The following is a 25566-nucleotide window of genomic DNA, read 5'->3' as shown; positions in this document are numbered from 1 at the left end:
CAACTCGCCTTCATTTCTGATTCCAATCTAAGTTGGTCTTGTGAGGGTGGAGGTCTGGGTAGCACTTGTGTTATATATAATGGCGTGCAGATGATTTGTGGTGTGGCCTTTCGAAACCATTTTGCTGCACGTCAGGGAAGTACAGCAATCCTCCAACAACCGCGAGTTGATGAGAAACCACCGGGTGAGTTCTCTCATCTTCCACACAACGTAGGCAAACACAGCATTAAGGGCCGTCCACACCAAGGACGGTAACTATAACGACACCTATAAATATATCATTTTTAAAAAAATCATTCTTACTCAAGTGGATGGTGGCGACCGCACCATGACTATAACGACAACAGAGGCGAACAACATCGCCGGGCTCACTTTAAGAGCGATTTGACGACAGCCAATCAAAACCCATCCGAATTTACAGTGTCTCGTTCGACACAGCACTGCAACCCTGCAGAGGGACTCATCACTGGGGTTCAAAAAAACGCAACCGTTTGATGACACCAACAGCGTGTAGACATATTGCCAAACAGTATTTGGCGCTGATGGGGTCTCTGAAGTTTGTCTGGTCCTTACTGATGTCCTCTTTGACAGTTGCCAGGATACCATCAAATTGATGCTGACTCATACAAAAGTATGATAACATTTGTCCTCGAAAGATGACACCTCTCGTAAAAGAGTGTTGGATTCCCCCAGCTCCTCTCGTCTCAGAAAAATTTCGTGAGCCCATACCCTTCTGTTTTTCTCTTTCTTTCTCTGGGCGAAGTAACGGGTCATCAGTATCCATTTTATTCATCAATATTCTTTTTCCTGAGCTGCCAACACAGCTGGAGTGCGCAGCTTGTGCTGGGCGCCGCTGTTTACACAACGTTCTCCTTCATCAGTGTGGATGCTCACATCATTATCGTAAGAGTCATTGTTTTTGGTGTGGACGGCCCTTAACTCTTGGCAAATAAGTATGTGTGAGTGAGTGGGTGTATATGTGTGTGTGTGTGTGTGTGTGTGCTGTCCTTGCTTGTATGTAAACATAGGTTGACTATAAATGAACATGCATGTACATAAGTGAGCCTCAACACCGTACACATGGGGGGGGTCCACTGTACACACAGGGGGGGGGGGGTCCACCTGTTTTCCTATAACAAACAAAAACAAAGTCATTTGGGCGGCCTGGTAACATGGCGGTCTGTTCTGTTGCCTACCAACACGGGGGTCGCCGGATCGAATCTCTGTGTTACCTCCGGCTTGGTCGGGCGTCCCTACAGACACAATTGACCGTGTCTGCGGGTGGGAAGCCGGATGTGGGTATGTGTCCTGGTCGCTGCACTAGTGCCTCCTCTGGTCAGTTGGGGCGCCTGTTCAGGGTGGGGAGGGGGAACGGGGGGGAATAACGTGATCCTCTCACGCGCTACGTCCCCCTGGTGAAACTCCTCACTGTCAGGTGAAAAGAAGCGGTTGGCGACTCCACATGTATTGGAGGGGGCATGTGGTAGCCTGCAGCCCTCCCTGATTGGCAGAAGGGGTGGAGCAGCGACCGGGACAGCTCGGAAGTGGGGTAATTGGCTGGGGTACCACTGGGGAGATAAAGGGAGGAAACCCCCCCCCCCAAAAAAAGAAAAACAAAAAAACAAAAAACAAACTCATTCACTCACTCACAACATACACACAAATATGTGCTCGCACATGTGCACACATGCACGCCCACAGAGTCTGAATGAAAATATCAATCAAATGGATACTGTGATGACCATGGCTGTGTGAACATTTCCTACAGTCAGTAGGATATACTTAGTCAGTAGGCTGTACTCATACCTGTGATGTACACATTTCAATCAACTGAACCCTTCCATGTTGCAGGGGAAAGAAACCAACATGAAAAAATGAATTGTGTGCCCTTGACACCATGTCCCCCATCCAGCAAAACACAGATTAATGACTCTTGCAGACTGAGACACTCAATAATGTGTGGTTGGATGACACGTGACAAATTATTAGCAGGTAAGATCATGTAGTCCATGATGGGAGACCAACAGAGAGAGACGGACAGAGAGAGAGAAAAGACAGCCCTTTTGACATTTGCAATACTTCCTTGAAAAGTCCGTCTAAAAGCACTTTGCTTGGGGGGGGGGGCAAAAAAAAGGAGACAAAGAGGGGACCTCAGCATAGGTAGGCACAGGGAGAGAGAGACAGAGAGAGAGAGAAGAGAGAGGGGGACAAAAAAAGGAGACAAAGAACAGACCTCAGCATAGTTAGGCAGAGGGAGAGGGAGAGAGAGAGAGAGGAGGACAAAAAAGAGACAAAGAGGGGACCTCAGGATAGGTAGACAGAGGGAGACAGAGAGCGAGACAGACACATGGGGGGGGCAGAGAGAGCAAGAGAGAGAGGAGAGAGGGGGACAAAAAAGAGACAAAGAGGGGACCTCAGCATAGGTAGGCAGAGTGAGAGAGAGAAGGGGGGGGGAGAGAGAGAGAGAGAGAGAGAGAGAGAGAGAGAGAGAGAGAGAGAGAGAGAATGAAAATAATGAGATGTAGAGATAAACAGAGTGAGACATCGACAGGAAAACAGACTTCTAAAAAGTGAGACGGAAGTTAAAGTATGCACTGAACTGTGAAATGTTCTCCCTGAAAACACCGGGACCCAGGCTAGGTGTTAAGAAGAATCGATCGGTTGATTTGTATGCGTTGCCCGTGTTTCTGAAATGTGTCGTGGAGCACGCGTTGATTAATGTGTCTGTGGCCGGGCTTTCAGCCTGTGAGGGCCAGGGTGGAGGCTGGGGACGCTTTGACAGCCTCAAGGTTACACGCCTGACACAAAACAGATGGATGCTCCTTGTTGTAACTGTCTGTAATGTGCTTAACTCCATCATTCTCTCTCACTCTCGCTCTCTCCATCCATCTTTCCCTCTCTCCTCTTTCCCTTCATATCGCTGTCTCTCACCTACTTAGCGATTTGGTGAGAGTCGCGGAGGCGTTGCAGTTGACATCATGGATGTATCTATCACACCGGCGAGAATTAATACATCTTCCACCATGTGTACCCACCTAGAAATCTAGTTATAATCTAGTTTATATATATATATATATATATATAGTTATATGCTGTGATCTTTTTTTTTTCTAAGAAGGTAAATATGAAGAAATACTACCATAAGCAGAAATAAAGGAAATTCTTTAAATGTCAGTTTTTCTGTGAATTTTTTCACACACAAATGTAATAATGGCCAAAACATTTAAGTCAAACATTCCAGGATACGTTGCATAGCAGGTATGTGGACACCGCTTCCAATCGGTGAGTTCGGCTATATTTCAGCCACAGCCATTGCTAACAGGTGCATGAAATCAAGCATACAGCCATGCCATCCCAAACACTGGCAGCAGAGTGGGTCATACTGAAAAGCTCAGTGACTATCTATGTTGGCACTGTCATGGGATGCCACCTTTCCAAGTCAATTTATTTAAATTTCTGCCCTGCCAGATCTGCCCCGGTCAACTGTAAGTGTGTTATTGTGCAGCGGTGATGTCTAGGAGTAACAACAGCTCAGCCGTGAAGCGTTAGGTCACATAAGATCACAGAACAGGAACACCGAGTGCTAAAGCCCGTAGTGTGTAAAATCGTCTGTCCTCAGTTGCATCGCTCACTACGGAGCTCCAAACTGCCTCCGAAGCAACATCAGCACAAGACCTGAAGCCCAAGTCCTCAATCAGACAGAGCGATTTTGGGGCAACTACTGAACCTATCTGCCTAAAATGTTTATTTATTTTTTCTAGGATTTTCCCCCCTTTTTCTCCCCAACTGCACCCGGCCAATTACCCCACTCTTCAGAGCTGTCCCGGTCGTTGCTCCACCCCCTCTGCTGATCCGGGGAGGGCTGCACACTACCGCATGCCTCCTTCGATACATGTGGAGTCGCCAGCCGCTTCTTTTCACCTGACAGTGAGGAGTTTCACCAGGGGGATGTAGCGTGAGAGAGGATCACGCTATTCCCCCCAGTTTCCCCTCACCCGAACAGGCACTCGGACCGACCAGAGAAGGCGCTAGTGCAGCAGCCAGGACACATACCCACATCTGGCTTCCCACCCGCAGACAAGGCCAATTGTGTTTGTAGGGACACCCGACCAAGCTGGAGGTAACACGGATTCAACCCGGCAATCCCTATGTTGGTAGGCACAGGGTGGCGCCCGGACGCCACCCGGACGCCACCTTGACGTCCCTGCCTAAAAATTTTTGTGCACAATTATGACTGTATGACGAAGAACCTCTCATGGTCGCGGTGATTCAAAATCTTCGAAAAATGTTTGATCTCACGATCGCCGCTCCCTTTCTTCGTTTACTATCTAGCTCGCTTGACGAATGCTGCTTCCTGTCGCTGCCCGCTCTGAGTCAACCACGCACACGCGTGGCTCATATCTAGGTTGATTCAGATCGGGCAGCAACAGTGTCAAAACCAAAACATTATGTATTCAGGTATGAGTCTTGAAAATAAACGAGAAATCGAACGTATTTCGCAAGCCAGCAAATCATTCACTGCTGATCTCAGCACAGGAGAACTGGAGGAACACTGGATGAACCAAAAATAATTCACCATACTCACCTCGCCTTCACAAAGAAGTACCATAGGCTCCAATGTGAAAACCCTTTTATAAAAATACAATTTCAAGAGGATTAATCACAGTCACAGCTGGAAATCATCTCAGTAGCTACAATAAAACGTTTCCCATGGCTGAGCTATGTTTTCTTCCCGTTGTTTTATGAATGGAAGTCCATCAGCAGAGCAGCCATTCACCTTCATCCATTTTATATCATGAAAACCATGAAGAGAAATTTGAATTTTGATTGCAGTTGGGTTAACGATACAAGTACTAATGAATACCACTTGAACTTAATACTTTTCAAGAAGTGCATTTTCACAAATGATCACTATGACTTTTATCGCATTTAGTCCAAGCAGTATTCCAGTTTAGGATAACAAAGTTAGGTTAGAGGTCTATCTATTGCTAAGTTAAGCATCTCTGGCCACAGACTAAGCTGGCTATGTTCGTCAGGTATCCTGATAATGTTATTTTGTTAGTCAGTAATAAGTTGATTTGTTGATAATGGTAAGAATCATTGTGTGGGTAAATGTACAGTAATAATACAGTGGCTATATTAGCTATCGATAATAGCTAGATAGCTAACTTAGTAGCAAGCGTACCTTGGAGCAGACGAAGGTTATTTTTGTTGATTTTGGATGGATTAAGATAGCTATGGTGTCTGCCAGACTGCTTAATCCATTGCCACATCACTCTTCTTGCATTTTGGGTATAAGGAAGGGAGAGAAAATAACACCCCGCTCCAAACTTTTCACATACCCAGTATCAGATTTGCAGGTCTCATAGGCACACCGTTTTGGCCTTTTGCCCTTTGCTGAAAGCTTGACAGACCTCCCTCACATAGAAACCATTGCTAATGTAGGACTGGACAAGAACCGTTCTGGGGGGGGGGACTTTGCAAAAGGTCAATTAGAGTCTCTAAATTGCCAATGGGTGTGAATGGGAGAATTATTGGATTGCCACCTTGTCCAGTGTGTCTCCCTGTCTACCGGCCAGTGCTTGCTGGGCTGGTCCCCAGCCCCCCTCCCTGTGAACCAGAATAGGATTAAGAGGGTACAGAGAATGAATGAATCGACACATGTAGGTCAACACATTAATTTCAAGCGTTGGACCAAAGTTTGTGATCCCAAAACAAAAGGGGTCACATGTCTCTGGTTTGCCACTGCATGGCAATACTATGGCAATGTTAGCAGTATTGTAATACTCCAGAGACCATAGCGGTGCTTGAACTGGCTGGAATGTGCCAACAACAAAAAAAACCCATCTGAGTACACACATATATAGATCTGCAAAACCCTCACCCATCTACATGCGCACACGCGCGCGCACACACACACACACACACACACACACACACACACACACACACACACGCACACACACACACACACACACACACACACACACACCATAGATGCACAATGAAGAATGTTCCCCTCCCACACACACCACAGATGCACAATGAAAAATGTTCCCCTCCCACAGTGGATTTTGCATTGCTTTGTCCTTTCTTCTAAACTCTCCCCCCCTCTCCCCCCACAACACACTTCTATTCTCTTCATTTTGCATTCTCTTTCTACTGACCTCGGGGCATTTTGGGCTCCATGGCACCGCAAATATCCAATTATGTTGCAGCTTTGTGCTTGCCGCTGACACATCGATTGACGCGAGCGACATCCAGTGTTATCGCAGTGACACGATGCAGTGCTTGGGCGAGCATCATTAGCCTGATCAGCCAATAGCAGTGGAGCTCATAAGGCCCTGAGGGATGGACACGGAGCTCCGGCACTAATACAGATATCATAAGACAGAGAGAGGGGGGGTTGGGCAAAGGGTATAGACCTTGGGGGGGGGGGGGGCTTTGTATGTATGTTTTTGTGTTTGTGCGTTCTATGTTAAGTACGTGTTACTGCAGTTCCAATGGGTAAAGGTGGGGAGGCACCACTCCTCCTTGCACTCCAGGTACACAACTACAACAACAGCAACAACAACATCATCATCTCCCTCATCGCATCAGACATAAGCTCCGTCAAACATCATCTGTGTCTTCTTTTCACCTTGTCTATACTACAGCTGCCTGTCAGCTGTTCCAGTGAGTGGTAAGGTGTATAAGACATGTGGGGGGTGGGGGTATGATCCATCGGCCAGATAAGCGGACACGTGTTCGTTTGATCGAGGAAGTGTTACACCACCAGCACTCCCAGCTAAGCAGTCATTACTAAACAATGAGAATTGGGTTATTTCGCTGTGTGCTTTTAGGATCAGACCATACCCTCAAGACAAAACACATACTCTCTGGAGCTCTCTTTGTCCGCCCCATTTTCAATTTACCTGGTATTTATAGATCAGTGTTCTCGTACTTCCCTGCTCTGCTCATGAGCTCCTCGCTGAGTGGTGGACAAAATGGAGAAAACGAATCTTGTTTGAATGAATTATTTCCAGGTCTGACACTGGGTCAAAAATGGTACATACTGAATTGAGTCTCTAGCACACTGCCGAATACAGCGATACTATAAAGATGGGAAAATCAAGTGTATTCGACACCAGTATAAAAGGTCATGTACTGAAGGGGACACTCAATCATTTGCTGAGTAAGGAGCTGAATTCACATTGAACAGTACATCAAGCATCTGGGCCTCTGGCAACTCAGTAAACCAACAGCTACCGACTTTCTTTATCAGACGTTTAGTTTTCAAATTCAGTTGTTGCAAAAGGCTTGTGAATTTTTCAACAAAACAATTTAAGTGTTCCAGTTTCCAACTGATAGCAATAAGACAACATGCAATGGAAAATATTGTTCAGTGGCAAAACCCTATTACATAAGCTTTTTGAACCAATTTTTCGGCGCTGCCAACAATAATAAGGCCTGCATTGGCTTTATAATGTAGTTTTATTGCTCAAATTTAAATACAAAGAAATGCCCTTCATTTTACTTTCTATCATTGGCATACATATATTAGCTAGATTAGAAACATCCAAATCATTCAAAATAGCTTATTTTAAAGATGCATGGTGAAATACCTCGGCTTCCCTGAGACATAATATGAAAATATCAGCAGTGCCTGCTAAATGGCATTGATCGAAAAAAAGTAAACGTTTCCATCACAGCTTTTATGCTAGACTACTTTTACGAGGGTAAAAATTGAATGCAGAGTTTATAGTGTTTTGACATGATAATGGCTGGGGGCTATCACACATTATTTAAGATATCAATGAGTAACCATTCTGCCGATGTAATACTGATCAAGCATGTAAGGCCTGCACTGGACTATTGACTGCACTTAAAGTCAGATGACCTGTACACCACAGAAAAACTTGAAAACACTGAAAGCTTGAAAGTTCGATTCATGTGGCCGTCCTGACTCAGATCTATTGATCCGACAAAAAGAATCGGACCTCCCATCAATTCCTTTACAGCCTGAAGAAAGGTTCACACATATTTCAGAGTAAAAACATTCATATTATTCTAATCCAAAGGCTTGTATGAAAGCAGCACTATGAAAAGTGGACCACAGAAAGTATGCATTGTTTATGGATTGTGCATTATTTTATTCTCAAAATGGACAGAGTGTTTTCCACGGAAACTGTTCAACTTGTAACATTCCGTATAGCAGAATATCTAGCTTCCCCCCACCCTTGTTTCCCTGTTCGTTATTGCCCTATTCTTACAAATGGCTATGAGCAACATCTCCATTGTCTCAAATAGGTCTCCATGTATTATGGCCAAGGGTTATCACCTATGCATCTGTGCCCAGATGAATCTACGTCAAGGTATCCTGGGCATGCTGGCCAACTAAAGCTCCCTAACCCCTGGTGAACACCTGTTAGCCAGCCCCTGCCAGCCAGCGCCACTTAATCCCATTTCCAGAGACAGCTGGTTAAATTATTCAGTGTTCCAAAGAAAACGTCTCTGATATGCATGATGTGGCCTATGAATATGCTCACTCATATCTTACCAGCACCATGTGCATGCAAGAGTGTATGCATAAGTGTGTATGCATAAGCATGTGTGTGTCTGAGCATGTGATCTTGGCGTCTGTGTGTGTGTGCATGTGAAGCCTTTGTTCCTGTTTGCTTGCTTATTCATCATCTGTTTTGTCACAGTGAAAAGTGCCATTGCATGGCGCCCTTTTCTTTGCGGTTTCAACATTGTATGGCAGAAAATAAGTTGATGACAGAAAATGCTGTTATTATTGTTGATTTTCGACTCTGTAGAACATTGTGAACCAGCGGTAATAGCACTTCTTTTGCTTTTCTGCCTTTTGTTCTCTCTACTCCAATTTTCCCTTCATTTCTCAAACAAACCAGGCAGTAGTAGCTAAAAGGTAGACATAACAGTTATTTTTCTTAAAATAGCGAGGTGAAGTAACGCTGGAGTTGTAGCATCATTTATGTGAGCAATCAAGCCAGTCGGCGAGGTATGCTTACAGCTGTCTGAGCACATGTTGGAAGGTCAATTAAGGACGATGGGCCTTTGCAGGACCATGGGGTCGGTGGGAATCACAGCCCTGACAAGGAAATTCATCAGAAAATTCATCTAGGCAATTACAAATGTCAGCAAACTGATGAGCAGTTTTCTTTTCCCTGTCGTCAGCCTTCTCCTCCCCACACCACACCCCCCCTCTCTTTTTCCTCTCCGTTTGTTTACTATGTTCCTCACTGTGGAACAATGCAGCGCGACCTTTGCAGGGATAATTCTATTACGTAAGTTGAGTAATTGCTCTGGATGTGGAAGAAGAGTGTCCGTGGTTCTTCTTTGTTTGGCCCACAGCTCCCATGTCCTTGGATTTAAATGAAACTCTATGGTAATCATGGAAACTGACAGGGGGAAAGAAGGACAAAAAACAAACAAACAAACAAAAAAAGTCGAGGGGGGCTGATGGAGGAGAGAGGAGGGAAGAGGTGAGGAGAGGTGAAGAGAGGAGAGGAGAGAAAAGTGGAAGAAAAGAGAGGAGAGGAGATAGAAGAGAAGAAGGGGATTGAAGAAGAGAGAATCACAGAGAAGATGAGGGGAGAGGAGTTGAAGAGAGGGGGATGAATATGAGACGACAGCAGGATGGAGATGTGCATGACAAACGCAGTGAGCCATAACCAAGCAGGATGAAAATGCTATAAAAAGAGTCCTGTATTTTAAAAAAGCACCAGTTGGCACAACATGTACCTCAAGCTTTATCCAAGTGGCTCCAAGAATGCCCTGTATGGTGTAAAGAGCACTACAAATTTGCTTTGTGTCTTGTTCTCATAAGTAAAGGTGTGCATTCCCGAAATGCAAGCTGCAGGGGTACACAAGAAAAAATGCAGAGAGCACAGACAGCTCTTGTCTGCCCACTCTTTTTGCCAACTCGAGTTCCTTTGGCTACACTGGAGAGGTGCATAGAGGGCATAGAGGCTCGAAGCTAACAAGCCACATAGCCAGAACAGAGAATGGCTTTACTGGCAGAAATGTTTACTCTACTTGGTTCAAGTTTCTACATTTGGACAGTAGCTGGAGAACAAGTCAGAGAGGCAGACAATTACTGATATTTGCTGCCAGCTATCAGGGCAAGAGAAAGAGAGCGAGAAAGAGAGAAACTTGAAGAGATAGTGAGAGTAGGAGACAGACAGAGAGAGAGAGAGAGAGAGAGAGAGAGAGAGAGAGAGAGAGAGAGAGAGAGAGAGAGAGAGAGAGAGAGAGAGAGAGAGAGAGAGAGAGAGAGGGAGGGAGAGCGCGGGAGATGTTCAACTCCCTCATTAATTAGAAACTCTGTCGATGCGGTGCTGTGCTTGTTGAATTAAGGACACACAGACACTCAACCCCTTCCACCACCCCCCCACACACACACACTGCAAACACAAAACTTGACACTTAGCTCTTTAAATCAAACTACCACAACCGAACAATCTGATGACTGGCTATATGAATGCAACATATAAAGTCACATTCTGCATTGTTTTTGTGTGATTCTACAGTGCTCTGTTGAAGCACTGAACCATAAAGTCTGTAGACCTGTTCAGGGGCATCACCTGGCCTGGGCATCTGGGGCTGTAGCCCCAAAGATTTTTTCTTTAGTCCCGAATAATTCTCCACTTTGAACGGTTTGTCACTACGTAACTGAACATCGGTAAAAGAAGACGGTAGTGTTGCAATTTTGTATCTTCAATGAACAGAATGTTGTATTTTATCTTCAATGAACAGAGGCAAGACCAATCAGAGAGGGTCTACAGGAAAATACATGGACATACTTGTGTCTTATTGGCTGACAGGTCTCTGTTGGGGTCACTATCCTAAACGCTAGCTCACACAGTCAGTCAGTGTGAGGAAAAAATGTATATATGCAGATTGTTTTATCGGTAAAGTGGCTGAAGCTGAAGTGCAAACATCCTCTCAGTAACTGACATAATGCGAAGGACCCCCATTAAATCACACCTTGTGCAAGTGACATGAGAGTCTTCTTTTCCAATCACCCCCCTCATAGTGAGAAGACGTGCCAGGAAAACAAGGTGTGGAAAACGAGTTCCAAGTTAGGTGAACATGATATGAGCAGAGCATAAGAAGTTATATACAGCTAACATACTTTGCATTGCGCTAAACCGTGAGCAATGATAGCTTAGCTGTGCTTCCCCTTGGGACCGAACTAGCCTAGTCTCATGTTAGATAGCCAAAACGTTTTAGATTTTATTGGTCTGGTAGTCCTAGAAACAGTGATAACACCTGAGACAAGTTTTTATGATCAATATAACTTTTTTTTCCGATCGTGTCAGCCAAGTTACCACGGCTTCCATGAAACAAAACTGTAGGGCTACTAGCTGAGCTGATAATGTTAGTTAGCCTGGACAAGTTGGGCCACAACAATACTGATGTAGGCCAAGTTTAACCAGACAATATAATTCTAAAAAGAAAGAAATTGCTCCTTTTCTTCATTTTTCAACAGGTAGAAATATTTTCTCACGTTTTACTACCTGTACCACTGAGGTGAGAATTGTGGTTCATATCAAATAGGTCCATCAGCAATGATTTTGCAACCAAATTATGAAAGTTTACTCGGTCACCTTGAAAAGTTCGCCATTTTCCACTCTCATTCATGAAATTGGCCTTGTATTATGGGTTTTGAGGATTTTTCCATCATGTAGGCCTAGTAATAATGGTAGTAGGTATCTGATATGATGCTCATTTTGGTGTGAGACATTCGAGTGGCTGGAATATTTATGTGCCGATTATATGGTAAATCAAATCCAAACTCTTCCTCCCTTCTTCAATTTTCACATGTTTTAAGCAATGTGTAGCCCTCACATGCAAGAAAAATAAATGCGTGGAAACAGTCTGTTTAGAAGTACACTTTAAAAAAAAAAGTTTGACGGAGAAGAATCTGGGCCCAGCCCCTGATGGTTAACAGTCCAGCCAATGCACCTGGGCCTGTTTGCTGATACAAAGAAAGAAAGAAAGAAAAATAAGGAAAGAAATACTTTTTAAAAGAACGAAAGAAAGGCAGAAGATAGAAAGAAAGAAAGACTTTAAAAAGAAAAAGAAAGAAAGACTTTTAAAAAAGAAAGAAAGAAAGAAAGAAGAAAAAAAGACTTTTTAGAAAGATAGACTTTTTTAAAAAGAAAAAGAAAGAAAGAAAGAAAGAAGAATATGACAGAATACCAGAGGAAGAAAATGGTAGGAAAGCTGATTTCATGCTTGGGGGATCCATCTCATTCTCTTCTATTACAGAGGGAACGTATACGGCCCTTGTCATGCGTTTACTGCCCCCTAGTGGTCTTTTTCTTTGCACCTACGCTCACATCCCCTCCGAGGACACGGACTGTCATCTTCACTGTAAACAGAAAGTCACAGAGGAAGATTAGGTCAATCTGTGAGAAGCAAACTAGACCCCTTATCTTTAAAAGAAAGAGCCCCAAAAGTGAGGTGATAGCTGCTGGTGAAATGCTGGCGTCTGTGTGCTTTATGTAATGTAAACTTAGTTGGAGTAAAGTTTCCCTGAGATTAACTGTCTGTGTGCCTGTCTTTGGACCCATTTAAGCTATTGTTTTTCAGTGTATTACTGATCCAAGCACCACAGCTGCTGGAACACTAAGAATTATAGGATTCTTCTTTTTCTTTGTAGTCATCTTCTTCTTCTTCAAACCTGTCATAAAAGTATCTAGCTCTCAAAAGCCATAAAAGACACATTAATCAAACTTGGTGGATAGGTTCAAAGTCTCAACCACTACTGGGAATGCTTTTAAACAATAATCACAATTGTGCATAGTTTGCACAAGGTAGAGCGCAAACTAGAGCGCCTTGCTTCAAGAACTGGACAGTATATGGAGGAAGAGGGAGATCAACATCCACTTCCTGCAAATGCCGGAATGCCATTGGATGTGCTTCATACATGTCAGCATATTTGGAGGTTAAAGTTCAATTAAAATGAACTTTATGCACAAAACCTGTAGAATTTTAAAGGACTGCGCCACCTGGGGCCGTCCAGGTGAGTGCAGCCCACTGAAAAAATTATGTTGTGCTGCACTATGCATGTTGTCAATTATGGTGTGAAAGCGCCTTTAAGCAACTACAACATTTAACACAACAGTTAATCCCATGGTGGTGCTATAACAAGCAATGTCACATTTTGGACAGCACCTTCTGAACTGTCTGTCATAGAGAGAATTGTGTCAATAGATTCCTTTGAACACTTATCGGTCTTATCTGATTTTCCACCATTTTTTCATCACCTTTTTCATACAAAACTTGGCTTATTTTGGGACTTCAGGGCTCTACAGTGCAAGTGTATTACACGTATTTTCCCCTAAAAACAGATACGTGTGAACCGGAAAAACTATTTAGCAGCGCAGTGTGCGAGTAAAGATTACAATTTACCCAAGTCAGAAACGTATCACGACGACATCGTTAAAAATGAAGCCCATTTATTTTTATTTTGACCGAAAACTGAATGAGGAGAAAGAGGAACCCGGGGAGGGGGTTTCCGCAAGGTTTAACTAAGGAAGCCTCACAAGCAGTGTTGTGTCGTTCGCGAACGATTCGATTCCTTTGGGTGAACGAACTGAACCGAATCACTTTCTGAAACAATCCATTGATTCTCTTCGTTCGCAGGTGGAATGCGACATTTTCAAGACAGCAAACACACAGCTGATTCGGGTTGCTAACATTTAGCTGCAATGATTCAACAACATTGGTCTTGGCCTGTTATCCAGATATATTACGTCATCTAGATCGATATTATATGTATAGGCTTGGGCTAATTTTTAACGTTGCCAGTGTGCCCCGCAGGCGCGCGCGCACACTGGCAATGAAGTAGAATGTAGTGCGAAATATTTTATTTAGGTGTCACGAAAATATAGTGCTGTACATAATAGAGTAGGACTTTGTTATAGCAGCTCTCAGTTTGCAAACGGTATCGCTATCCAACGAAATTCTCAGCTCACTGGCTTATTTTATCCTAATGAACGACATCCAAAGGAATTGAAGTGCAACTGGACTAATACCAAGTCCAGTTGCACTTGATTCAATTCCTTTGGATGACCATGACCTGGATGAATGAGAACATTCATAGACCTAATGAATGACTGTTCTCAGATCACAAGTTAGCGAGCTGAACTGAACGTTCGGCCGTCTTTTGGTTCAGTGGGTGGGACTCTACGCAGTGTTTCGGTTCAGTGGGTGGGACTCTACGCAGTGTTTGGGTTCAGTGGGTGTGTTTCGGTTCAGTGGGTGGGACTCTACGCAGTGTTTGGGTTCAGTGGGTGTGTTTCGGTTCAGTGGGTAGGACTCTACGCAGTGTTTCGGTTCAGTGGGTGGGACTCTACGCAGTGTTTTGGTTCAGTGAGTGTGTTTCGGTTCAGCGGGTGGGACTCTACGCAGTGTTTCAGTTCAGTGAGTGTGTTTCAGTTCAGTGGGTGGGACTCTACGCAGTGTTTCGGTTCAGTGGGTGTGACTCTACGCAGTGTTTCAGTTCAGTGAGTGTGTTTCAGTTCAGTGGGTGGGACTCTACGCAGTGTTTGGGTTCAGTGGGTGTGTTTGGGTTCAGTGGGTGGGACTCTACGCAGTGTTTCGGTTCAGCGGGTGGGACTCTACGCAGTGTTTCAGTTCAGTGAGTGTGTTTCAGTTCAGTGGGTGGGACTCTACGCAGTGTTTCGGTTCAGTGGGTGGGACTCTATGCAGTGTTTGGGTTCAGTGGGTGTGTTTGGGTTCAGTGGGTGGGACTCTACGCAGTGTTTCGGTTCGGTGGGTGGGACTCTATGCAGTGTTTGGGTTCAGTGGGTGTGTTTCGGTTCAGTGGGTGGGACTCTACGCAGTCGGAGCTCCGATCAAGCGCTGAACGATTCGGTGAACGAATCTTTTGAACAAATCTTTTTTCTTTTTTTTTTAATGAACTGATTCTAATGATTTGGTACATTGAAAAGAACTGCTTTGGTCATCACTATTTGCAAGGTTGACGCTAACGTGTAAACTTGGCGGGGTTCGATCCCACTCCTGTCATGGCTGAGCCAACGTGACGGCCAACGTGCAAAAGCAGCTAGACAACCGATATGCTTTACGTCTAGTAGGCATGGGCCGTGTGTGATTTTGGTGGTACGTGGTATTGCACAGAGGTGTGTGCCTTAGTACACACACACACACACACACAGTGAGAAAAAAACGTGTAGTGCAGAACCAATACGTCTGTTAAACTGCAGCGTCAATATTTTAAAAACTGTTTTAATGTTTCAGAAAGTTGTTTCAGTGCATCAATGTTAAAAAAAAACTTTCAAACGTGTGAAAAAGTTCTTGCAATATTTTATTTAAAAAGCTGTGTTTCAACATGTCAGTGTTTCAAAAAGGTATGTCAATGTTGTTTTCAATATTTTAGGCCCATGCCTAGTGTCTGGATGCTACTAGGGTCTTCCATTTCCATAGTCCTCCACTGGTTTTTACATAAGTGCATACAAAGAGGAGTGTGCGCACACGCACGCACGCACGCGCGCGCGCACACACACACACACACACACACACAGTAAAACATGTATGTAATCACTTTTTTGTTAATAAACTGTGTTAATTGAATATTTTTCACTTTGCTCATAAATTTCTTTGTGTGTTCTTTTTTTCCATTTAGGAGTGTAGAGCCCTGGACTGACCCATTAGTGTTTTGGTCTCTACCATTAAGGTAGAGACCAAAACACTAACGGGTCAGTCTGTTATGTCTACGTTGGAACTGACCACATAGTTATTTATGAAATTATCTATATGATCTGGGGTCATTTTCAAATCAATTTATGAGTTGTCATTTTTCATGAACATGCACATATTAACCCAATCTCCGTTGGCACCAAAATCAAAGCAATGTAACGAATTGTATGTCCATCACTCTATATTTGTCATAAAATGCAAAACTAATTAGCTTCAACTATTCACATTTTGGTTTACAACCCTAGCAAAATTGGTACACAAATTATGCTTGTTATCTGTTCACTGCCGTATGCGGCTATATTTTAATATTCTATTTCCATGTCTGCACTAAAGTAAAGCAATAAGGCAATTAGAGGATGGAAGAAAGAAAGATGGTTGACCAGAACATTTAACTCGGGGTAACGCCACTGCTTTCCATAGTGTTAATCGTCTTAGTGGAACGGCCGGGCAATGACTGCGAATGGCCTCCGACAAAATTAGAAACAAGACAACTAAAACTTGAATGATGCAATGTGATGTAACCATCAAAGGCCTTATGTTTTAACACGAAATATGTCTGTGTCAAAATGAAATCAGCTCAACCTCCTCTGGAGCAAACCTCCGGTACCCTCATTGGGTAAATTGATGGCGGCTGCTCATTTTTAATTAACACTCAAACACAGAGGTCAGATCGGGAAGTGATTGCCGCTGTCAATTGCTAGCTGTAAATAAGACAAATTGCCTCAGATGATCTTTCGCACGGACAAATAGGGTGAGAAAGAAAGGAAAAAAGAAGATGGGAAGAAATTAGAGGTTGCTTTCAAATAGAGCGATAAAGACATTAGGTCATAGATATTATAACAGACAGACGGACATACTGCTGACAGTATTCAGCAGCAGCAGCAGGCCTGACATGAGAAAAGTCTGGATTATTGCGGGACACCAGTGTTCACAGACAGCAGGTCTCCACCACCTCATTAGTCTGGACCAGCAGCAGTGTGCCCCTGCTATTAACCGCTAAATGAAAGGACCGCCAGCCGTGATTACTGAAGGGAAGTTCCGAGTCGTCATGAGGATAAGAGACCCCCACACACACGTACACACAAGTCATCCACCGACTTCTAAGATCACTCATTGAAGGGCATTTGTGGTCAAAAAATAAAAAATAAAAATGCAAACGCGATTGAAGCACAAGTCGATATTTTACACATCATCAGTCGCTGCGATTTCCTCAAAGCCAGACATATAAAGGCCAGGGACATCAAGCACACCTTTTACAACAAATTGCCTGCTTTGCAACAATCGCTTGCGCCCTCCAATTCTCATCAGGGTCTCCACAGCGTCATTTAAAAAAATCACATGGAGATTTCAATGGTACTTTCATGCAGCAAATGTAACAAGAATTCGTGGACACATGAGTGATCCAGCTTTGGAACGCTCCATGCAGGTGCGTATCTCCGCAGCTTAAGGGTAAGGTACTCACAGTTGCAGAGTGGTGGCTGTCATCGTTGGTATAATAGCACCAGAGATGCTAGCAGTGTGTTTTAAGTGTCCATAAAGTGTATGGATGCACATACGTGCACTTTACATGTTGTGTGCATATTATTACGGTATCTGAAAGAATGTGTGTGTGTGTGTTTTTGCCTGTGGCAATGTGCAGTTGTATATAGTAAGGATGCTTGTGAAAAGTGTTTGAGGGTGCTCCAGTGTGTGCATGACTTTGTGAGTGGGTATTGATATACATGTTTGTGTACAATCGTATTACTGGACACCAGATGTGTACAACTTTAAACCCAGTGGTACTTACGGTCATTGCAGTTAGTCCCCGTGTAAGAAGTCATGGTGCAATCACAGGTGAAATTCTCCCACTGCTGGATACACACACCCATGTTAGCACAGGAGTCTTCCTGGCAGGTGGTACTGGGGCCTGGGGAAAAGTTTTGATGGGAATACAAGAGACGGAGAGGGGGGGGAGAGAGAGAGAGAGAGAGAGAGAGAGAGAGAGAGAGAGAGAGAGAGAGAGAGAGAGAGAGAGAGAGAGAGAGAGAGAGAGAGAGAGAGAGAGAGAGCACAAACACTTGGAGTCAGGCAATAAAAAGGAGACGATGAGTTAAAAACCGCAGAACCCATGCAGAAGAAATGCACTCTACAAAGAAGTGTGCAGCACATGTGCCTGGAAGAAAGAACAGGGTGCAGACAGTGCCACCACAGGGAGCCCCCTCCATCTGGAGTAACCTCACTTAAAGCAATCTGGTGAATCTTGTCTCATGCTTGGTAAAAAGCGGTAGTCACACCAGCAAGCTAGAAGAGACCCCCCCCCCTTCAAGCATTCATTGCAAACAGCTGTAGCATTGGGGATACACTATACCTGACGTATGAAGCTGGATGGAGCCTGTTTATGTTCAACCTCCCACATAGCAGCAACTGCTACTGCAGGTCGGCTGCTTGCCAGTGAGTGCTCAGAAGCAACATGCATGCGTTCTGCTCTCCACTGTCAAACATGGCACCGCGAATGTGCGGAAACCGAAATACTAGTCTGCTGTGAGGTCCTGTGATGACTCTGTCAACATCCCATAATGTCCTCTTTTCTTTTTCTTTTTTTTTGATCGTGTGCAGAGGATGAAAAGTCATGCAATTTGAGTCATTCCAACAAGTAATTCAAAACGTTTTATTGAAGCTCATTACGCTGCATTCCCTCTGTGTGTGGACAAGCCAGACAAGACAACAAAAAGTTCTTTTTCATTTTGACAACTGACATGTGGCGAAGGACCCCATTAAACAACACCTTGTGGAAAAAGTGACTTGAAAACAAAAAACTGCCTGCGACAGCCTTCCCTCTAAACGCGTGGTACACAAGACACACCAGACACAGGATTTATGAACAGTGGAGTAGAAAAGAAAAAGAGAAAAGAGAAAAAAAAGGACACTTGAAAACACGTAGTGCATATCCTTGAGTATGCACTTCAGTCGGAAAGGAGCTGAGGAGGGTATTCAAAGTCAAATGGGATGTGTGTATGGCATTCTCCTAGACCACACATGGCTCTCACTTTTGAATACTTTAGACTGCGAGGGAATGCAGATAAGGGCGAGTGCACATCGTAGCTAAATACATAAACCTCACCCCCCACCGAATTCAAGGTAGACACGGGGAGAACGATATAGAGAAACATCCAGATCATCAAAAAACGAGAGAAAACAGACATTCAGGAAAAAAAAGAAAGAAACAGTCTGAGTAAATGGTAGACAGATGCAAGTAGACAGCGTTTCAGAGCAATTGTCTTATGCAAGACAATGTGAAGAGTAAAGACATCGGAAGGGGGGGGGAAACAGTAAGTTTGCCTGCTGAAAGTGCATTTAATGTGTAATGCACAGCTTTGGTAGTCAACCACGTGTCTCCCAAGACCGTGTGTACGTCTTCCTGCGTGTGAGTGTATACGTATGTGTATGCTTTTGCACATCTATCGTACGTGCACTTGTTCGCACATGCGAGGGATTATGTCATTGTTTTGGTGTTCTAGCGGGAGGCCTCTCGCTCTCTGGAAAACACTGTCATCTTGGTAAAGCAGCGAGCATGGCAGGTTTCAAAAGGAGAGAGTGAGATAGAGAGCGAGAGAGAGAGCGTAGACATATCAGCACTACCTCTGCAGGCTCTTTCCCAGTCTATTCCGCGTTGCTTGCCATACTGCGAAACATCACAACTGGCCTTTTCATACCTGAATACATTACTCCCACACTGTATTTCCCTTTGCTTGTGGATCCTTTTTCCCCCATCCTTTCACTATGACTAGCAGATATAGCAGTGCCTGAACTTCACATGGTAGGCGATATTTATTTGTTGTGCCTTTCAAAACACACGGTTATCTCCTGTTGCATGCCGTGACATTCCTTTGGGGTTATTCAAATATATTTCATCTTGTTCCACAGCAGTGACACAGTGATTACAATGAGATACGCAACAAGCTGTTTTTGTAACATTTTTCACACTAATTCTGCGGATTGGGCCAAAGCCTGGAGCATTTGTATGTGGTAAGTACATTTGTCATATACAGTGCATGTACAGGGGGTTTTTCTTTGAAGCAAAGCCATTAATGACGGTTTCAACATTTTTGTTTAAGATATTAACACTGTATTTTGAATTTGGCTTAGCTGAAGCAATGTTCCTTTTACATGCAACAACTAAATCAAAGACACAAATGTCGCTTATGACAAATAAACTTGGAACTTAAACACTCTTCTCTCTCTCTCTCTCTCTCTCTGTTGGTGGTGGGGAAACAATTCCCTTCCTGTCTTGTCTCACTCTTCAAACTCAGGATGAGATAGACACCCACATTTTGCTGAAACTTTAATGGGCTCGCCAGCTATGCAGGCAGCCAGACTTCCCTCATATTTATGGACGAGTAACCCTCCTCCTACCCTCTGTTCCTACACATTTGAGCTCCCATACTTATTCCCTCCACTTTGATTCACGGAAGATTGTTACTCAAGCCACTCCAGCTCTCGCCGTTTTTCCTCATTTTCTGGCATTTTCTTCTTTCTCCTGTCAAGCTTTCTGTCTGCCTTCTTCACTCTCACTTTTGACTCGCTCCACAATCCCCCATTCTAGCCCATTATCCTCCCCCCAGAGAGCAAGAAGCCTCCTGAAGGACCGGAGGACTATATGGCCATGGTGACACCCACGATGCATTGCACACAGCAGTCTTTCAGACAGGCAGGCCTCATGGAGGCGGAGTTGAACCCTCTACCTTGCAGGTCGGCTTTGGTGAAACCAACTTTGTTAGCGAAGAAAGAAAATAAGCAGAGCAGAGCGGAAAAACAAGAGTAAGGGTTAGTGAGGGATTATCTGGGTTAGATCTAGTACATGTATATCAGCAGGGGTAAATTGCAAATTGAAGTAAATTTTTAATTTGTTAGTTTATATTATATTCTGCATTATTTTGCTAAAGCACGTGTAATCATTTAGTGCCTCAGTGAATTGTTATTGTAAATATTTTACTGTATGTCTATCCGTTCTGGAAGTTTTTTTTTTTTCCTGTGGCGTTTTTCCTCATTTTAATCGAGGGTCTGAGGATAGGGACTGTTGTACGTTGCACAGAATGTGACGTGATTGTGAAGCCCTATGGGACTTAACTGTGATTTAGGGCATAAAAGATAAATGTGACTTGACTTGATAGAGGGGATTAAGTAATACACAGGAACCTAGGTTGCATCCTGCTGTGTACACAGGCTCTCTTCATACTATCTGCAATCAGTGTATCTGAACTGTTTATATAGAACCATAAGCTTCAAATATCACAACTGGGGGTAAGTAATATGTACATAAAGGCTGAGGTGCAGTGTATCTCCAGTAGTGCCAAAATATTGCATTTTGTTGTGTGCTACAAGCTAAAGTAAAACTGACTTGACTTGACTGCAGCGGCTGGTAGTGTTATGTTGATCTTATACTGCCCCCTAGAGGAATCATAGCGAGCCCTGAACCACACACGGACTGTCCCATATGTACTTGAACAGTGGCAGTCAGTGCTTTTGATAAAGAGAAAAATATCTTATTTATTGAACACTGAACTGTTAAAATAGACAGGGAATGTTTATATAGAAGAAATATTTAACTTGTAAAATTCAAACTTAAGTAAATGGTATTCGTAGCAAGACGACACCAAGAAAGCGGTTTACAGAGCTGAAGAGGGAACGACAGGCAGGGGAAAGGTGGGTATAGGTGAGTGCATGGGTGGAAGTAAGAGGTGATAATATCACTGTGGCAAATCACATCTCTCATTACAACAGACTGTTGCATCAAACCAGCATGTAATGTCAAAATTATGTGTAGCCACTCTACAGGGTTGTTTTCAAACACTCCCAAGTCTTGCATAGAAAACAAATCAGTGGTTTTAAAGGGGAAGAAAAGGTAAATAAATAATCTCCAAGTTTTGATAGCTCCAGTTACTGTAGGTTGCAGCTCGTTCAGTACTGTTAAAACTAGGACAAACGTTGATACGTTCCCCCTAAAAAAAACACCTGAGAAAGAAACTAAAATACTCACCATTGCATGCCTATTAAGTTACTAAAAAAAAACCTACTTAGTACACCAGCAGACCACGGTGAATCGTAACAGCTCAGAGGCTGACTGTACCTTCGCAGCCGCGTTCGATCTGCCCGCTGCGGAACAGGGCGTCATTGATGAGGTCCGGCAGTCGGCCATTGAGGTCGACAGAGGCAAGGCAGCCCTGAAAGCCCTCCCTGGACACCACCAGCTTGGGAAGGTTCTGGTACATGTTGGGTCCCAGGCCCCCGATAAACAGGTCACCTGGAGGGAGAGAGAGATTGAGATATCGAGGAAGGGAGAGATTACAAAATAATATATCTCAACGGATAGATGGTAGGAGTGTAAGAGGATGTCAATACACCCGAGCATCTCGATGCCTCCTTTCACAATAACGTATTGATTTTCAAAAACATTATCAGTTCTTAGGATTGCAAACAAAGAGACGTTGCAGTGGGACCACTTCATTGTGTTGTTTACATTGCTGACCTCTAGGTGGCGGATGCGGCGTTATGACAGGGCTGCAAAGGCCCACAACAACAAGTGTTGCAAGTGCCACACTAGCTATAGCTCCGATTACTCTGACTGTGCGCATATTAATTCTGTACCCTTCCTTTTTTCTAAATTTTGACAAAATATTGCACTTTATTGCAGGGTTTACAGTATAATAATATATCACGATATACTGAATCATATCACCAAATTCTTGTCGCTATGCAGCCCTCCTAATGGATAGATGGACAGATGGATGGCAGGTTGGGGGGACTGAATGAAGCAAATAAGCATGTGTCATTCATGTTAACAAAGGAAGTTTCGCTTGAAAAGTTATGTATAACTTTGCAAAACAACTGCCTGCACAGAAGTAACACTCATTTAAAACAATATTTCAATAAATGGAAGTTAATTATTCTATAACATTTGCTAGCAACGTATATTTTGGAAGTAAATAAATGCTTCAGCGAGACATCAATTCCACGTTTTGCTCCCATAAAACGCCATTCGGGATGAAACCTGTAGCCCAAATCAACACAGACGCAAATATTGAAAAGACTCGATGATGCCACAACACTACATAAAGAGGAAAACAAGTCAGTGATGCAGCGGCAGTTGACTCGATAGTTATATCTTGAAAGAGGTGAGATGAGTATACTGCTATGAGGAAGGTAAACTTGTTGGGATGTAGGTATGCTGTTGAAGAGGTGGGGTACACCATCCGCCACTGTGTCAGTGGAAATTAGCCTGCTTACTGGGTGTGCTGGCACCGACTGTCCCCAGATTTGGAGACAACCGTGCTCACGAGTCTCCTAATCAACAAAAAAACGAGACATGATACCTTTGAGGTCGAGGTTCTTGGCTCCGTTTACATTCTGGGTGACCGATTTGGTGTCCACTTTGAGTGTGTGCGTGTTGGAGGCGTCCCGGATGATGACCACGTTGTGCCACTGATTATCGTTCAGGGGGTTGTCACTGTTCCCCTTCAGCAGACTAGGCCCGTTCCCCAGGTCAAACACATAGTGGATGAACCTGGAAAAGCAGACAAAAGGGAGCAGAGGGGAATCACAGATTTATCCGATGTTTACACAGAAGCAAGGGAACACACAGACAAACATGCACAAAATACAAGCATGTGTGCACGTACACACACAAACATGAGGCAGAAACAGAAATACATATCTGTGCATGGAGACATGCACTCACACAAACGCGCAGGGCAGTCCTTTGTATAGACAGTTTTACTACATGATGTGTCGCCATATGGTGCTCCCTGAATGGCTCGGGTTTCGGCGCCTTAGCGAAAGGGCATTTCTGCAGCGGTGGACAGTCTTGGATGTGGCATGTAGTACAAGTCATGCTCCAATTGTTAGAACAAGACAAGGGGACAGGGAAAATCACTTAAGTGTTACCAAGGGCGCAATGTAAAGGACTTTTCTTCAGTGAACTTAATTGCTGTGCCCTCAGCTAAGCCCTCTCGCATGTGTTTACACTGTTTAATGGAGTGACAAAGGACAAAGAGACTCAGCTGACTTGGGTGTAAAGGGAAAATGGTGGACCTCTGTTCTTTATGTGTGTGAGTCAGGGATGGGTATTGTTACGATTTTAACGGTCCTACTACTCTTACTGATACTGTTTATCGAGCTGGTACTTCAACGGTACTCTCATCAGTTCGTTTTGTTGTCTTTTTAAAGAGAAAAACAAAACAAATTAAGAACTGAATTAACAATGGTTTATTTTCTCATGTCTGGGCAGAGCGGTACTTTTATTCACTAACCCACGTTTGTGTAATTTAGCTAACTCCGTGTGGGCTCTGTGCATTTCTCCGCCTATATTGATGCACTTTCACTAGATGTTTCGAAAAATTGCTTGTGTTTCCGCCCTTACATGTAAAAGACCTTGTGACAACGAACATTGTCAGCATCGACTCTAGTGAAGTATAACCAGACTTTTGACCATTTAGTTCTCTCTCCACCACTGTCACTAAGACCGGGCTCTGTGGGTCTGTGTGTGCATCTGAGAGAGCGAGGCAGAGAGCTGGGAATAGCCAAAATGCATCATAAGACAAATGTCTTAATCTTATTGCAAATTAGAAACGGAGTTGCTGAGCTAAAAAGTGCAAGATAACATTTATGTAGCCTCAGTAAATATGACATTTATTTTCTCCAATACCGAAAGCAGAACCGGTAATGTCGGAGCTTATCAATGCTACGGTCTTTAATAATTTACCACCAGTTCCCATTTAATACCGGGTTTCGGTACCCATCTCTAGTGTGAGTGCAAGTACCCAGCTGGCAGGATGAATAAAAAGTGGCTAAATGCAGTCCTTGTCCCGCTTTAAGTGGCTGTGCAAACATCCATTCTTATAATCAGTATAAGTAAAGATCAACAACAATGTAATTGATGTAATCGGGTCAATTTTACACCCCATGTCTTAAGACCACCTTTCTCCTGGGTCCATCATTTACATATTTCATTCAAATACTCTAGCACAACCCAACCACTGAGGACGCACAAGCCAGTGCATTCTTAGTGCTGGTCCCAAGCTCGGATAAATGGGGAGGGTTGTGTCAGGGAGGGCATCCGGTGTAAAACCTTTGCCAAATCAAATATGCAGATCATAAATCAGATTTCCATACTCGATTGGTTGAGGCCCGGGTTACCAATGACTGCCACTGGTACTGTTGGTCAGCAGGGGGCAGATGGAAACTATGCTATTGTTGGGCAAAGGGGAGGGAGGAGGCATGTCCAGAGAAAGCAGGAGAGGAGGAAGGGTAGGAGTGGTGAGATGAGAGTCGAACTTTGAATGTTGGCACTATGACTGATAAAGGAGATAAAGGAGAGAATTGGCTGATATGATGGAAAGAAGAAAGGTAGATATACTGTGTGTGCAAGAGACTAGGTGGAAGGGGAGTAAGGTCAAGAGTATCAGAGGTGGGTTCAAACTCTTTCACCATAGTGAAGATGGGAGGAGAAATAGGGTAGGCGTAATTCTGAAGAAAGAGTATGTCAAGAGTGTGTGGGAGGTGAACAGAGTGTCGGAGAGAGTGATGAGTGTGAAGGTGTGATGATGAATGTTGTCAGCGCATATACCCTGCAAGTTGGGTATGAGATGGAAAAGAAAGGACAATTCTGGAGTGAGTTGGATGAAGTGGTGGAGCGTGTACTAAAGGAGGAGGGTGGTGATTGGAGTAGACTTCAATGGGCACGTTGGTGAAGGGAATGGAGGGGATAAGGAGGTGATAGGTAGGTATGGTGTCAAGAGGAGGAGTGTGGAATGACAGTTGGTGGCAGATTTTGCAAAAAGGATGGAAATGGCTGTGGTG

At 43.8% G+C, this 25566-nt stretch overlaps 1 protein-coding gene across 1 annotated transcript in view; it reads right to left on the bottom strand.

The window, feature by feature from the left end:
* Positions 1-25566, bottom strand: part of LOC130125441 (neurexin-3b-like) — a 412131-nt gene that overhangs the window by 226854 nt on the left and 159711 nt on the right. Inside the window, exons 13-15 of the mRNA XM_056295020.1 lie at positions 23082-23272; positions 21839-22012; positions 17519-17638 (exon numbers count right to left, since the gene is read on the bottom strand). Coding sequence (XP_056150995.1) covers positions 17519-17638; positions 21839-22012; positions 23082-23272 — 485 coding nt within the window. The remainder of the gene's footprint in view (positions 1-17518; positions 17639-21838; positions 22013-23081; positions 23273-25566) is intronic.

Source organism: Lampris incognitus, chromosome 15 (genome assembly GCF_029633865.1).
Source record: "Lampris incognitus isolate fLamInc1 chromosome 15, fLamInc1.hap2, whole genome shotgun sequence".
Taxonomy (NCBI): Eukaryota; Metazoa; Chordata; class Actinopteri; order Lampriformes; family Lampridae; genus Lampris; species Lampris incognitus.
The sequence above is the reverse complement of the archived record's forward strand: the minus strand, read 5'-3'. Positions and strand labels throughout refer to the sequence as shown.